This window comes from Caenorhabditis remanei, chromosome IV (assembly GCF_010183535.1).
Source record: "Caenorhabditis remanei strain PX506 chromosome IV, whole genome shotgun sequence".
Taxonomy (NCBI): Eukaryota; Metazoa; Nematoda; class Chromadorea; order Rhabditida; family Rhabditidae; genus Caenorhabditis; species Caenorhabditis remanei.
In genome coordinates, this window is record NC_071331.1 from 25,101,344 (window position 1) to 25,115,122 (window position 13,779).

Sequence of the window (13,779 nt, forward strand, 5' to 3'; positions counted from 1 at the left end):
TACCTTTCTAAATAATTTGTCATTTTTCCAAACCTTGACCTAGTTTTTCTCGAATACCAGGCCTCGATGGCAAAAACTGAATATATATTTGAAATCAGCGTTTTCTCAGCTTTCTAATGATATATGTCTCGTCCTATAACTCCAAACGGAATCCATGATCGAAGGAAAACAGCTATTTTGAGTCGAAAATTGAGAGTTTTGACCGAAAAAATCAATTTTTCGCACCTAAAAACACCATTTTTCCCAATTTTGGCCCCAAAAATCCATAATATTCACTATTTTATTCCAATTTTCACCACTTAAAAGAAGAGTTCAACGATGTGTCGAGCGTCGAGTTCACCCCGCCTCCAAACGATTTTCGTGTCTCCTCGTTCTTCAGTCTTCTGAGACGACTCGCACGGTTTTCGTGTGGTGTCATCATATCTCCACCGACGATCAGTGATGTGTTCATTGTAGTCTTGGTGGTTGGCGGCTAGAAACAGAGAGAGAGATTAGATATGTAAACTCGCTCCACTGGACTTTTCTAGAAAGGAGTTTCTAGAAAGGACTTTCTAGAAAAATACAGGGAAGAAATGAGGCATTCGTGAGATTAGATATGCTCAGAAAGCTCGCTCTACTAGACTTTTCTAGAAAGATCTTCCAGAAAGATCTTCCAGAAAGAACTTTCCAAAAAGATCGTCTAGTGAGTCATTCCTGATTCTCAATCGAGCGCGTTTGCATCATTTGCATCGCTTACCATTCTCCTTGTCGCACCCAACGAGCTTCTCGGTGTCGATGTGAACAGAGGCTTCGGTACCGGATTCGGAATTGATCGTCGTGGCGGTCCTGGATTCTTCGGAAGCATGAATCTCTTCTGCTTCGGTGAGGAGAAATCTAGCTTCGGCACTTCTCCCCGCGGCTCACCGAGCAACTCTGTCATTTTACATGCCTTTGTTCTCGGTGAATACGGTGATCCCGTTGCGTTACGTATGATGGTCTAAAGTAATCGCACGATGAGACCAGGGATACCAATGCATCCGCGCTCTATTGACAAGAATGGCACTTTTTTTGCCAATAGAGCGCGGATGTATTGGTAGCCCTGGCCTCATCGTGTAATCGGTCAATGATCAGATAGTTATCAATCACTATCTCTTTCTCTCCTTATCATTGTTTACGGTGTCCCCCCTTTATAGGGTCATAATAGTCTCAACGCACCCGAAACTCATCAATTGGCATTGGGGACACCGGCGACATCGGCCAGTTTTTGTCGTTTTCCTTTTCTTCCGTTTTGATGCCAACGGTTTTCTTCGTTTTCGGTTCTGTGATCTTTTTATAATCATCATCTGATATCCCTTGTTGTTGCAACAGCATGAGCCCGGCTCGTGTCACGATTCCTCGTAGGAGTTGATGCGTTAGATGAGACTGGAAATTGTGTTACGGTATCTTGTGTCGATTTACGCAAGGCGCTCGTAAAACGACACGTAACACATATGCAGGCCGTGTTGCAAAAGAGAGGTGAGATATCTCTTGTTGCAACTGCGCTCCATCGAAAAACCCTTTTTCTCTTCGGTTTCGGCAGAGCGCGGTTGTAAGAATCGGCTGCTGGCGTTCCTAGGACGCGTGTCAGTTATCCTACCGTATCATTCTTCTCCAGTTGCTGTTCACTGCCTTGCTTCTTTCCAAGCATACCCGATTTCGTAGTGTAACCCGGGGATTTATAGAAATAAGTGGAATTTCAAAAATAGTTGTTTTTTTGTTTTTTTTGTAGATTTGGAATATCAGAATAACACGTTGAAATCAATACGCCAAGATTTTTGCTATAAAATTTGAAATGCCGCTTCTAACTAGGGATTGTCATGGAGTCGTGTGACGTGATCTATATCATTGGAAAGCTGAAATCACACTGATTCCAAATATATATTCAGTTTTTGCCCTCGATGTCCGGTATTCGAGAAAAATGAGGTGAAAGTTCTGGAAAATGACAAATTATGACCTTTCTGACACTTGCAAAAAAAAATTCAACAAATTTTTTCGCGTGTCAGAAAAAAATATACAATTTGTCTTTTTTCAAAACTTTGACCTCGTTTTTCTCGAATACCAGGTATCGAGGGCAAAAACTGAATATATATTTGAAATCAGCGTTTTTTCAGTTTTCTAATGATATAGGTCACGCCCTATAACTGACTTCATGACTGTAACTATTTCTCCCCAGGACTTGGTCTATTTCAAGGGTTAAAAAGGAACCCCGGTATTCAAAAATTTGAGATTTTTTGATATGAATCGATTCTGAAAGCCAAGGAAAAGAGAAAGTAATCTTGGAGCTAGGTCTGAAAATCAGTCTGAACGGAGTTATATGGTCTCAAAATGCCAAAAATCGCTCATGTAGTTTTTCAGTAAATTTCGGAGAATTTTTATCGAAATCTACTGAAAAACTACCCGAGCGCTTTTTGGCATTTTGAGGTCTCATAACTCCGTTCAGACTGATTTTCAGACCTACCTCCAAGATGATTTTCTCTTTTCACGGAGATTCTGAATCGATTCATATCCAAAAATCCTATATTTTGGAATAGTGGTGTCCTCCTACTGGACCTTTATCGGTTTTGAGCGATTTCCCTGCTTTTTTCGAGATTTTTGAGATTAAAATCCACTTTCAAGTGGATTAAGGCTAAAATATGGCCTATCGGCGCCTCTTTCTGACAGCCTAGATCGTGCAGAACGGAAATTCCGAAATTTTTCGGAATTTTTTTTTTGTCCTGACGGAAATTTCTGAAACAAAACGGAAAAATTCCGAATTTCCGAAAGTTTCAGTTCTGCGCATCCTTGGTCTGGATATAGACATCCCGTTAATCATCCTCCACCCTCATCACACCCCTCAAAAGTATGTTGTGTAAAGTGGTCAGTCGAGTCAGCCGGCCGGCCCTCCCCTCCGCCCCTTCTTCTCAATCAAAGAGAGCTCAGCTCTGTGAGAAGCGGCGGCTGCTCCAAGATAGATTGTACTCTGTGCTCTTCTGCACTCTTCTTCTTCTCCGTCATCTTCTCTTTTTTCTTCTCCACTAACACGATTTTTTTCCAGATTCAAAACTAGAAAAGAATGGCATTTATCTTGCCATCAGGTTAGTTTTAGCTATATTTATGTGTTTAGTTTTTGCTTGTTGTTTTGCACTTTATAACGTTGAAATTCTGATTCTACGCTACTAATTGGGATTCTGGAATTCTGGAATCTGAGGTCAAAAAGGAAGCGGAAGAATCCTTAAATTGGCGGAATTTTAGTACGGTAGCAAAAAGTGTTCAATAGATGAAATTTTCAGCACAAATTGGTCTATCGACTAGAAAAAACAGGACCCAAAAATATTAAAAATTGAAAGATTTACAGTCATTTAAGCGTAAATCTTTCAGTTTTTAATATTTTTGGGTCTTGCTTTTTCCAATTGATAGACAAATTTGTGCTGCAAATTTCCTCTATGGAACATTTCCTGCTACCGTCCTAAAGAAAAGCTATTCCGTCAACTCTTCCGCCGCAAGCTTGCAAAAAAAAGGGGCGGAGCCTCCTCTTGCAACAATGTCCATGTTCAAAGTCCACCATATTGTTATTGTGTTCCATGACTCATTCAAAAACAATTTTTTCGCAATTTCAGAAAATGAAAATTTCAGAATCAATCGACGGTTCGCCGACGTGCAACGGACTCCACATGAACGGACAAGACTCTTTAGTTCAGCCTCTGCTGACCGACTTCTACCAAATCACAATGTGTTACGCCTACTGGAAAACAGGCACACACAACGAGCCGGCGGTGTTTGACGTGTTCTTCCGCAAGAATCCGTTCCACGGAGAGTTCACCGTCTTCGCGGGGCTTGAGGATTGTCTTCGCTTTGTGGAGAACTTTAAGTTCAGTCAGAGTGATATCGAGTACGTGAAGAAGATTCTTCCGGAAAACGCGGAGCCAGAGTTCTACGAGTACCTTGAAACACTCGATGGAAGTCATTTGACTATCGAAGCGGTTCGAGAGGGATCCGTTGTTTTCCCGAAAGTCCCTCTTATCACTATCTACGGACCATTGGCAATGTGCCAACTTCTCGAGACATCTTTCCTGAATCTTGTCAACTATGCGAGTCTCGTTGCCACAAATGCCGCGCGATTCCGTCAGGCATCTGGCGCCAAGTTGTCTTTGCTGGAATTCGGATTGCGTAGAGCGCAGGGACCGAACGGCGGATTGACGGCTAGCAAGTATTGCTATATTGGTGGTTTCGATGGGACGAGCAATGTGTTGGCTGGAAAGTTGTTTGGAATACCGGTGAAGGGAACACAGGCGCACAGCTTCATCTGCTCGTTCTCGTCACCAGATGAGGTAGGACCGTTTTACTTGAAAAACGGGCCGTAATTGAGTTACGGCCCCTTCAAACTGTGTTTTATGAGCTGAAAAATATACCAAAATGTAGATCTCAGCGAGTTTCATGTCTATGACCTACTACGGGCCGGGTAGTGAATCGTTAATGTACCGCGGGCCGGTCTAGAATGGCTGTTTTGCTCATTTTCGCGTTGTTGGCACTTTTTCCCTGCTTAATGTGTCGAGAGTCTGGAAAAGGTACCAAAAACGCAAAAATGGTCCAAAAAGGGCTTTTAGACTTGCTTTTAGAAATACTACGATATGGAATTCTTGTTCATTGGAGCACGTTTGCATTTATCCATCATTGAATTTTTCCCACTTTTTTCCAGTTTTTACACGAAGGAAGGATGATTTATGAAAGAAACTTTAAATTGTTTGAGTTTCTTTCATAAATCATCCTTCCTTCGTGTAAAAACTGGAAAAAAGTGAGAAAAATTCACTAATGGAAAAAAGCAAGCGCGCTCCAATGCACAAGAGTTCCATTTCGTAACAGTTTTAGAAGCAAGTACCGTCTTTTTTTGACCATTTTTGCGTTTTTGGCACTTTTTCCTAGTCCATGGCACATTAATCCGGAAAAAGTGCCAAAAACGCGAAAATTAGCAAAACAGCCATTCTAGCTGAAACGCGACACAGTAACGATTTGCCATCCGGCCCGTGGTAGGTCAAGGATATAGAGCTCGTCGAGATCTACATTTTGGAATATTTTTCAGCTCATAATATTGAGTTTGAAGCGAGTTACACGCCAGATCAGTTGACAAGTACTCTCGGAGTGCTGAAATTCCATATAATCCATCCTAAATTTGAAATTTTCAGCTGAAACTCCGTTCTCTCAACCACAAAGAGACCGCCGAGACAATGGATCTCTTCCAAGCATCCATCGAGAAACGCGGATGGCTTCTCGACCAGATGGCATGGGGTGTCGTACAATCAGAAGTTTCCGACGGAGAGCTCACCGCATTCGTCGCCTACGCAATCGCTTTCCCAGATTCGTTCCTCGCGTTGATTGATACGTATGACGTGCTTCGTAGTGGAGTCGTCAACTTTGTCGCCGTCTCGTTGGCTCTTCATGATTTCGGATATCGATCGATGGGATGTCGAATTGATTCTGGAGACTTGTCGTATCTCTCCAAAGAGTTGAGACGTCGTTTTGTGAAAGTCGCTGCTCTGTAAGTGACTATTGACACGGCACACGCTTCTACACAACCGCGCTCTACTGAAACCGAGCATTTCGGTGGAGCGCAGTTGTAAGGACTGTGCAAACTGAAAAAATCTCAATAAAAGTGATTTTTTCAGCAAAGAAGAATACAAATTCTTCGAAACGATGTGTATCGTCGCTTCCAATGATATCAATGAGGAAACCATTATGTCGTTAAACGAGCAGAAGCACGAGATTAACGCATTCGGAGTTGGAACTCATTTGGTGACGTGTCAGAAGCAGCCGGCACTCGGATGTGTCTATAAGGTATATCATGTCTTAAATTACAATAATTGTTATTGTTACTCACTGCATTGTTAAGTTAAATAATCCCATACTTGTCAAAGCCCGGACACTGTGAAAAAATTTCCGAATAATTTTCGAAAAACTTTTTTTTTGAAATTTTTTGACCGATCAAACAGAACTATTCGAAAAAAAAATCGTTGATGCGTGAAAAAATGAGTTTTTCGGTGGCGAAAATCTTGAAATTGTATGAAATCTGTAAGTATTTCTAAAACAGACTCCCGAAGTATGTTTTTGAATACAAAATTAGAAAAAATTCCGAAAAATCACGATTTTTGTTACCTCATTTTGAAAACTTAAATAGAAATTTCTAAATTTTTCTAAATTTTTGGAATACCGCAGTCCCCCTTTAATGAGCTGGAAAAAGTGTGAAAAACACGAATACAGTATTTAAAAAACCTTTCTAACTTAACTTCTCTGAAAAGGCCCGGCCCGAGCCTTGACAAGTCTGAGACTATTCATTCTCTATCCGTTGTATGTACCCTGTCAATCTCTATTCTGTTTTGTAGCTGGTCGCACAATCCGCACAGCCAAAGATAAAGCTGAGTCAGGATGTGACGAAGATCACGATTCCCGGCAAGAAGAAGTGCTATCGAATCTTTGGAAAAAATGGATCGGCGATTCTTGACTTGATGATGCTGGAGGACGAGCCGGAGCCACAGCCGAATGAACAGATTTTGTGTCGACATCCGTTTGAGGTTGGTGGAGATACAGTACCGCTAAGGTTATCAGCTTTGGCTGTTTTCAGTGGAAAATGATCAAGTGTATTTCGGTGTCACCTGATGGTCCGACAAATTTTATTTTGTATAGGTTGGATAGAGCAAAAATGGCACATTATTTTTGTAGGGACACTCCCTAGATAGTTATAGGTTGTCAAAGTAATTTATCCCTGAAATCGTCTAATTTCAGTGCTTTTACAGGGATAAATTACTTTGACAACTTGTAACTTTCCAGGTAGTGTCCCTACAAAAAAATGGTCAACTACGAAAATTATGTGCTATTTTTGCTCTGTCTAACCCATACAGAATAAAATTTATCGGACAATCAGGTGACACCGAAATACACTTGGTCATTTTTCACTAAAAATGGCAAAAGTTGATAACTGTATGAGCGGCAGACTTGCAACATTTGAAAATTTGAAAATTTTTTCGATTTTTTTTGCAAAAAAGTCGATTTTTCCACTATGTTTTTACATTTCGATAAAATACAAGCTTACATAAAATTTTTGATGAAAATTTTTGATAAAAATGCCATTTTCTCACAGGAATCGAAACGAGCACTCGTCAACGCGAGTAAAATCATCAAATTGCACAATGTCTATTGGAAAGACGGTGTCCTTGCCACACCCCTTCCGACACTCAATGAGATTAAGGAGCACGTGAATTTATCGATCAGTCAGACACTTCGTGAGGATCATCGTCGTTATTTGAATCCGACGCCGTATAAGGTGAGAAGGAAATATGGAAATTTCTGGTTTTGTTAGCAGTTAGAAATATCTGAAATTCGTTGTAATTTGGCAGATTTTTGACAGAAATCGGTTTTTGAAATCGGTTAGAAATAGGCTGAAAATCGTTGAAATTTGGTTGAAATTGGCAAAAATTGATAAAATTCACTAAATGCGAGCTCCGCTTTTTTGCGATTCGAACAGAAAATGTCTTATTTTTTAATTTAAAAAAAAACAAATTTTGAACGAAATTTTTTGAATTTTCTCCGAAAATGTCGAATTTTTGACTATACTTCAGAATTCTCTCATAAGCTATTAATGCATTAAGAAATCGGATTTTTTTCAATATAAAATTCCAAAAATTTGGTCAAAAAATAGGTACCTTTTCTTGAGTTAAAAACGGTTGAAAATGGCTTTAAAAAATGATTAAACCCGGTTAAAACATGGCTAAAAACGGCTAAAATAGCTAAATTACTAAAAATGAAAATATCTGAAAATTGCTTTTAAAAAAAACAAAGGTTGTTTAATAACAGACTTGCAACGGGCCGGGCCGGAATGAAAATTTCCAGGGCCCGGTTCGGCCCGCGGCCCGGCCCGGCCCGGCCCGGCCCGGCCCGGCCCGGAAGTTCAGTACTGAAAAAAAATTCAAATTTTTTTTTTCGAAAATTTCCAGATTTTTTTGAAAAATATTTCTTAAAAACAATTTTTTGTAGGCTTCGAATGTTTTTGAGAAATATACTTGAGGAAAAATATGGAAAATGTTCAAAAAATAAATTTTTGGACAAAAAATTGTAGTGAAAAAAGTTCAAAAATTCAAATCCGGGCCGACCGGGCCGGGCCGGGCCGGAGCTTTCTCGGCCCGGCCCGGAATCTTGCAAGTCTGGTTTAATAATGGTTCAAAGTCACTTACAAATCGCTTAAAAATGGCTAAAAATGGTTAAAAATCACTAAAAATAGCTAATTTGGCCTAAAAAACACATAAAATGCAAAAATTACTCAAAAATACTTCCTTTTTTCCCAGGTATCCGTCTCGGAACGTCTCTACCAATTCCTCCACGAACTATGGCTTCAAAACGCACCGATTGGACAACTCGAATAGATTTCATTCCACAATTTTCCCCAATTTTCTCTTTTTTTTTCCTTCCCCTCCCACTGGACGTTTACTCATTATTTGTCTTCTTCCCCTACTTCTTCTCCACTCCAATTTTTTCGTTTCTCGGTTTTTTTCTTCATTTTTCTTGCTATTTCAATAGTGTGTCTTGGCTTTAAATATGCTATTCCCCCCCACTCCAAACTCTTCTATGTAAATTGTCTCAGAAAAATGTCTCTCGCAAAAAATGATTCATAATTAAGTCATTTTTAGAAGACGTCACACACTCTCTTTTGCACTCCTTTTTGTGAGTACATACACATTTTCCCTCTTTGAGACCCCCCAATTAACGATGGTCAGTGAGCATACTTTGTGCTCACCGGAAGAGGTTTCAGGTTTCAGATATCTTTCGCTGTAGTCGTTACACAATTTTCTTCTTTTTTCAACGAAAAAAACTTCCAAATTCATGAACCTCTGGCGCGCCTTCGACGCGTTTCTCTCAACTTGAGGTTTCTAGAAATGTATAGACAGGAAGTGATATAAGCAATCAGTTTTCTCATGAGGGTTTCAGAGGAAATTTTTTTCTTGTCTGGTATTTTTTTTTTCAGAAGATGTTTATTGTTGCGCGGCCGTGTACTCCTCTCGGACAAGATTTTTTGCTCAATTCCTCTCGTTTTCTCACTTTTTCCAACAAAATAGGTAGTTTTTCTATTTTTTTTTCGATTTCGAAATATTAAGGAACCGAGGAATTGAAGAAAAAATCTTGTCCGAGAGGACTACACGGTGGAGAAAATTCATTTTGAGCCGATTTTTAGCACATCCGTCAATGATAAAAGTTTCTTAGAATTGTGGGAGGTATCGGAATTTGCAATTAAAAATATTAGTCCTCCTTTGAGCCCTATCTTAATGTTTAACATACAGTACCGCTCAAAAGTATAATAAGTTTTGGTTTTTTCAGTTGAAAAGGTCCGACTTTGAGAGTGTGTCATGGTAATACTTATTGTCCCATCAAGTAGATTTTTAATGGATCATACAGATCAAGAGAAGAGCTCCATTTTTGTAGTTGACAACTTTTTCGTACGGACTCTCCTTAGAGAGTTATGGTCGTTTTAAAAGGACAGCTCAAAAATCGCACATTTTTGCACTGAAAAGAGTCTATTACTTTGTCGATATGTAACTTGCCAGGGAATGTCCGTACGAAAAAGTTGTCAACTACAAAAATGAAGCTCTAGCTTTGATCTTTAGGATCCATTAAAAATCTACTTGATGGGACTATAAGTATTACCATGACACAATCTCAAAGTTTGCCGTTTTCAACTAAAAAAACCAAAACTTAACATACTTTTGAGCGGTACTGTACCACATATGCAACAGTATAAAATTTATTTTGGTCTTCTGATATTTTATATTCCTCCCCTCTCTCGAGATGATTCAAAACGTTTCGAGTGACTCATCGATTGAGAGGAAATACATAGAAACAGTTTACAGTTTTTATGTACCGCCCAATGCTGTCGCACGGCCGCCCGCGGCTTACAAGGCCGCCGAGGACTGAAAAAACGGACTGAATTTTGGCTGTCTGAAGAAGCGAAAGCGTTCCATGACTGGGAACTCCGAGAAAAATTGCATACTTGCAAACCGGGCCAACACGGGCCGAAACGGGCAACTCGCTTCAAACTCAATATTATGAGCTGAAAAATATACCAAACTGTAGATCTCAGCGAGTTCTATGTCTATGATATAATACGGGCCGGGAAAAGTGCCAAAAACGCGAAAACTGTCATAAAACCATTCTAGCCCGGACCGCGGCACAATAATGAATAGCCATCCGGCCCGTATTATATCATAGACATTGAACTCGTTGAAATCTACATTTTGGTATATTTTTCAGCTCATAATATTGAGTTTGAAGCGAGTTACGCGCCGGCCCGTCATGAATCATTGTCAATCTAAAGTTGATTTCTAAAGATTGAATGATTTCAGGATTTTTAAACATCTTTCTTATAAGTCACTTTTTTTTGCAAGATCAATATGTCGTAAAACATTGTTTATTTAAAAAAAAAGTCAATTTTTTCGTTTCAATTGTAGTTTCTATCTCTTCCGTTGTCTCCAACTCATTATGTCCCCCCTCCCCTCATCCTCTCACTAATTACTTCCGGTAGGCTCATAAATGGGGTACGCCTTCCCGCCAAACACCATCATTTTCTTTCTTCTGTGTTCCATTTCGTGTCGTCACCAGAAAACATAGTTTCAGAGAACATTTATTATTATTTTTTTGTATTATATCTGAAAATATGATGGCGTGTCTGCGGAGGTTTTGTTTTGTGTTGCCATAACAAGAGCCTCTAGACAGTAGTCACGCAATCTCTAATTTCTTTTTTTTTTCGTTTTTCTTTGTTTAGTTATTTTAACCCGGAATTGAATATATTCTACCTAAATATATATGTATCTCTCATCACTTCTCGTCATAGCTAATTTCAGAAACTATTTCGAATTCCGCCTTCTTTTTCTTTTTCTCAAGAGGAGGTAGTTTCAGTGAGTCACGTAGGAAGAATGATGGCACTTTGTAGAATTAGATTCTGCTTTGTTTTCAGTTGTTTGTTTTTGTTTTTCCTGAAAAATGTGTGTGACTTGGTTGAGGTCATAACGGTTTTGGTGTCTGGAATTGGAGTTTGGGATTCTAGGCCACGTTCAAACCTTCATAATTCCCGTCAAATTTCATATTTTTACAATCCGTAAGCACCATCAGATAGCCTAGAAACTCAGCTTTTCATCCATATAGCATTTGGACTAGAGTTTTCAAGAGTTGGGGTTTCTAGGCCACAATTGGTGGAAGTGTTAAAAATCTGTGTGGAAAATGGAGATTCTTCGAACCTTCATAACTTCCTTCATTTTCCATATTTTTAAAATTCGTGAGCACCATCAGATAGCCCAGAAACTCTACTTCTCAACCATTTAGCATTTGGACTAGAATTTTCAAGAGTTTGGGTTTCTAGGCCACAACGGTTGATAGCGTTAGAAAAACCTCCTAAAACTCCTTTCAAACTTCATATTTTCCCAATCCAAGTATACTATTGGATAGCCCGAAACCTCAGTTTTTGAATCCTATAACATATGGCCTAGAATTCTCAAATATTTGGGTTTCTAGTCCACCAAGTGTCAGAAACCCCTGAAACTTAAAGAGTTTTCAAACCTTCATAACTTCTTTCAAACTTTTTATTTTCCGGATCCGAGTACACGATTGGATAGCTCTAAACCTCAGCTTTTCAACCCTAAAAGCTTGAAGTTTGAAAGCTCATAGCTCGGTTCACAGAGACATTTAGCAAGTTTTAAGTGCAGAAATGGATTCCATGTTGTCGAAAGTACCTATGACCAAGTTTCTAGATTGTTTGAAGTCTCCAAAGACTTCCCTTAAAGAGCATTTTCCTCTTGATTCCAAAATTCTCAAATCAGTGAAATTATAGCAAAATTCTTGCACAAAGTACATATCGAAACTCTAGTTCTGAAAAAAACATTGTCTGGAATTTGCTTCTTTTTTTGGAAACTTCCTCCAATCTCTTTGCAAGAAATGTGTCACGAAAACAAGCTCGTTAGACGAATTTCCGCATAAATCTTGCATTTAAACAGGATTTCTCGATTTCCCAATTTTTTTGTTTTCTAATATACAATTTCAGTTTGTATTCATTCTCATATGATTCCTAGAACCTTCAAATTTGTGTTGTATCTCAAGAATAATATACGACGGAAAACAATAATAGGCCAACAGAAGATTTCCTATTCCTGTTTTCCCCCCAAAGTGTCCTTTCTAACAATACCTGAAAAGTTTTCAAATTGTCGCCCCCTTCTTGCTTTTTTGCTTTTTGAATAGACCCCACCAAACCACACATTGTCTTTTTTTTCCTTTTTTTAGAGAAAAAAGTTGTGCTCATTGAGCTTTGTGATTTCAGGAGTAGCAGGAGTAGCCTGGAGCTGGGAGAAAGAAGGATGAGGAAAATCAAATCGTCATATGGCAACAAGTTACAGATACCCAGAATCGAGGTGAGTAAAATGGGGGGAGGAATAAAAAATATTTTTTTAACTCAAAAATATGTATCAGAAGGCGGAAGCCGGAATTCCGCTCAACCCTACTAACTAGAGAAGGCTACCAAGTGATCGTGGAGTATTGTGATATGAGTTATTTCATTTGAAAGCTAAGAAAACGCTGATTCCAAATATATATATTCAGTTTTTGCTCTCGATGTCTGGTATTCGAGAAAAACAAGGTCAAATTTCTGAAAAGTCAAATTATTACCTTTCTGACACACGAAAGTTGCAAAAAATTGTCGCATTTTAAAAATGTATTACTTCTCTAATTCGCCAAACTTTGACCTCATTTTTATCGAATACCAGACATCGAGGGCAAAAACTGAGCATATATTTGGAATCAGCGTTTTCTCAGCTTTCCAATGATATATGCCACGTCTCATATCTCCAAACTGACTCCATGACCTTCCCTAGTAAGCAATGATATCCTGATTTCAAAAGTTGTTCAATATTAGGTTTACCAAATATCTGATGTTTTGAATCTTTAACAATTTAGATAATTTTTTGGAATCTGGAGTTTTTGCTCCCCACACTGGAGGCATAAAATGTGACTGAGAATTTGAGGGTTTTAACGTTGGTCACGTTTTGCCCAACTTAAAAGGGGTAAATAGAAATTGTACTCTGATACTGATGTACCCAGTTAAACATCGCAGGTGTCTAAAAGTTGCTGTTGAACCTTTTATTAAAACGATCTAAAGATAAAGTCTATTTTTTTTATTTTGACATTATCACTCTGTTTACTAACATTTAAAAAACAAAACCGCCTGACTTTTAGCTGTCTGCCCTTGCTTGAAAAAATAATTTACTGATTCCGCTTGTAATGACCAAATGTTCAATATTTTGAGGATTGTGTTCAAAGGAATTTTAATCGGTCCAGGGGTCCAAAATTTTACCTCGTTTTTCTCGAATACCAGGAATCGAGTGTACAAACTGAAAATATATTTGGAATCTGCGTTTTCTCAGATTTCCAATGATATATGTAGGTCACTTCCCATTATTCTACGCTGCCTCCGTGACTTTTCCTGATAAGTCCGAGAATAACTATGATGTTCATGAATTCCCATAGATTCTTCTGGAACATTCTCAAAAAACTAACGTAACATCAATACGTCCAACTCTTCCATTTTTTGGAACTGATCTACTTTATCATCCTCTTTTTCACCCATTGGGAATAACAAAGAGAGCGAAAAGCATTAGAATTAGTCACTCACATCATTAGTGAGAACCGAAAATCTTCTGCTTAGCTCACTCGACATTTTCGAAATCACTAATTGTTATGATTACTATAATTCTAACCAACTGA

At 38.8% G+C, this 13,779-nt stretch overlaps 2 protein-coding genes across 2 annotated transcripts; one reads left to right on the top strand and one right to left on the bottom strand.

Annotated features, from left to right (window-relative positions):
* Positions 1-292: 292 nt before the first annotated feature.
* On the bottom strand, positions 293-1,666 carry GCK72_016210 (uncharacterized protein; the record flags this gene model as incomplete). Its single annotated transcript, XM_053731387.1, has 4 exons — positions 293-472; positions 737-976; positions 1,195-1,401; positions 1,616-1,666. 4 exons carry the CDS (start codon positions 1,664-1,666, stop codon positions 293-295), a joined length of 678 nt encoding a protein of 225 aa, XP_053586159.1.
* Positions 1,667-3,668: 2,002 nt separating this feature from the next.
* Positions 3,669-8,405, top strand: GCK72_016211 (uncharacterized protein; the record flags this gene model as incomplete). Its single annotated transcript, XM_053731388.1, has 6 exons — positions 3,669-4,325; positions 5,178-5,530; positions 5,658-5,826; positions 6,372-6,560; positions 7,127-7,309; positions 8,328-8,405. 6 exons carry the CDS (start codon positions 3,669-3,671, stop codon positions 8,403-8,405), a joined length of 1,629 nt encoding a protein of 542 aa, XP_053586160.1.
* Positions 8,406-13,779: the final 5,374 nt, after the last annotated feature.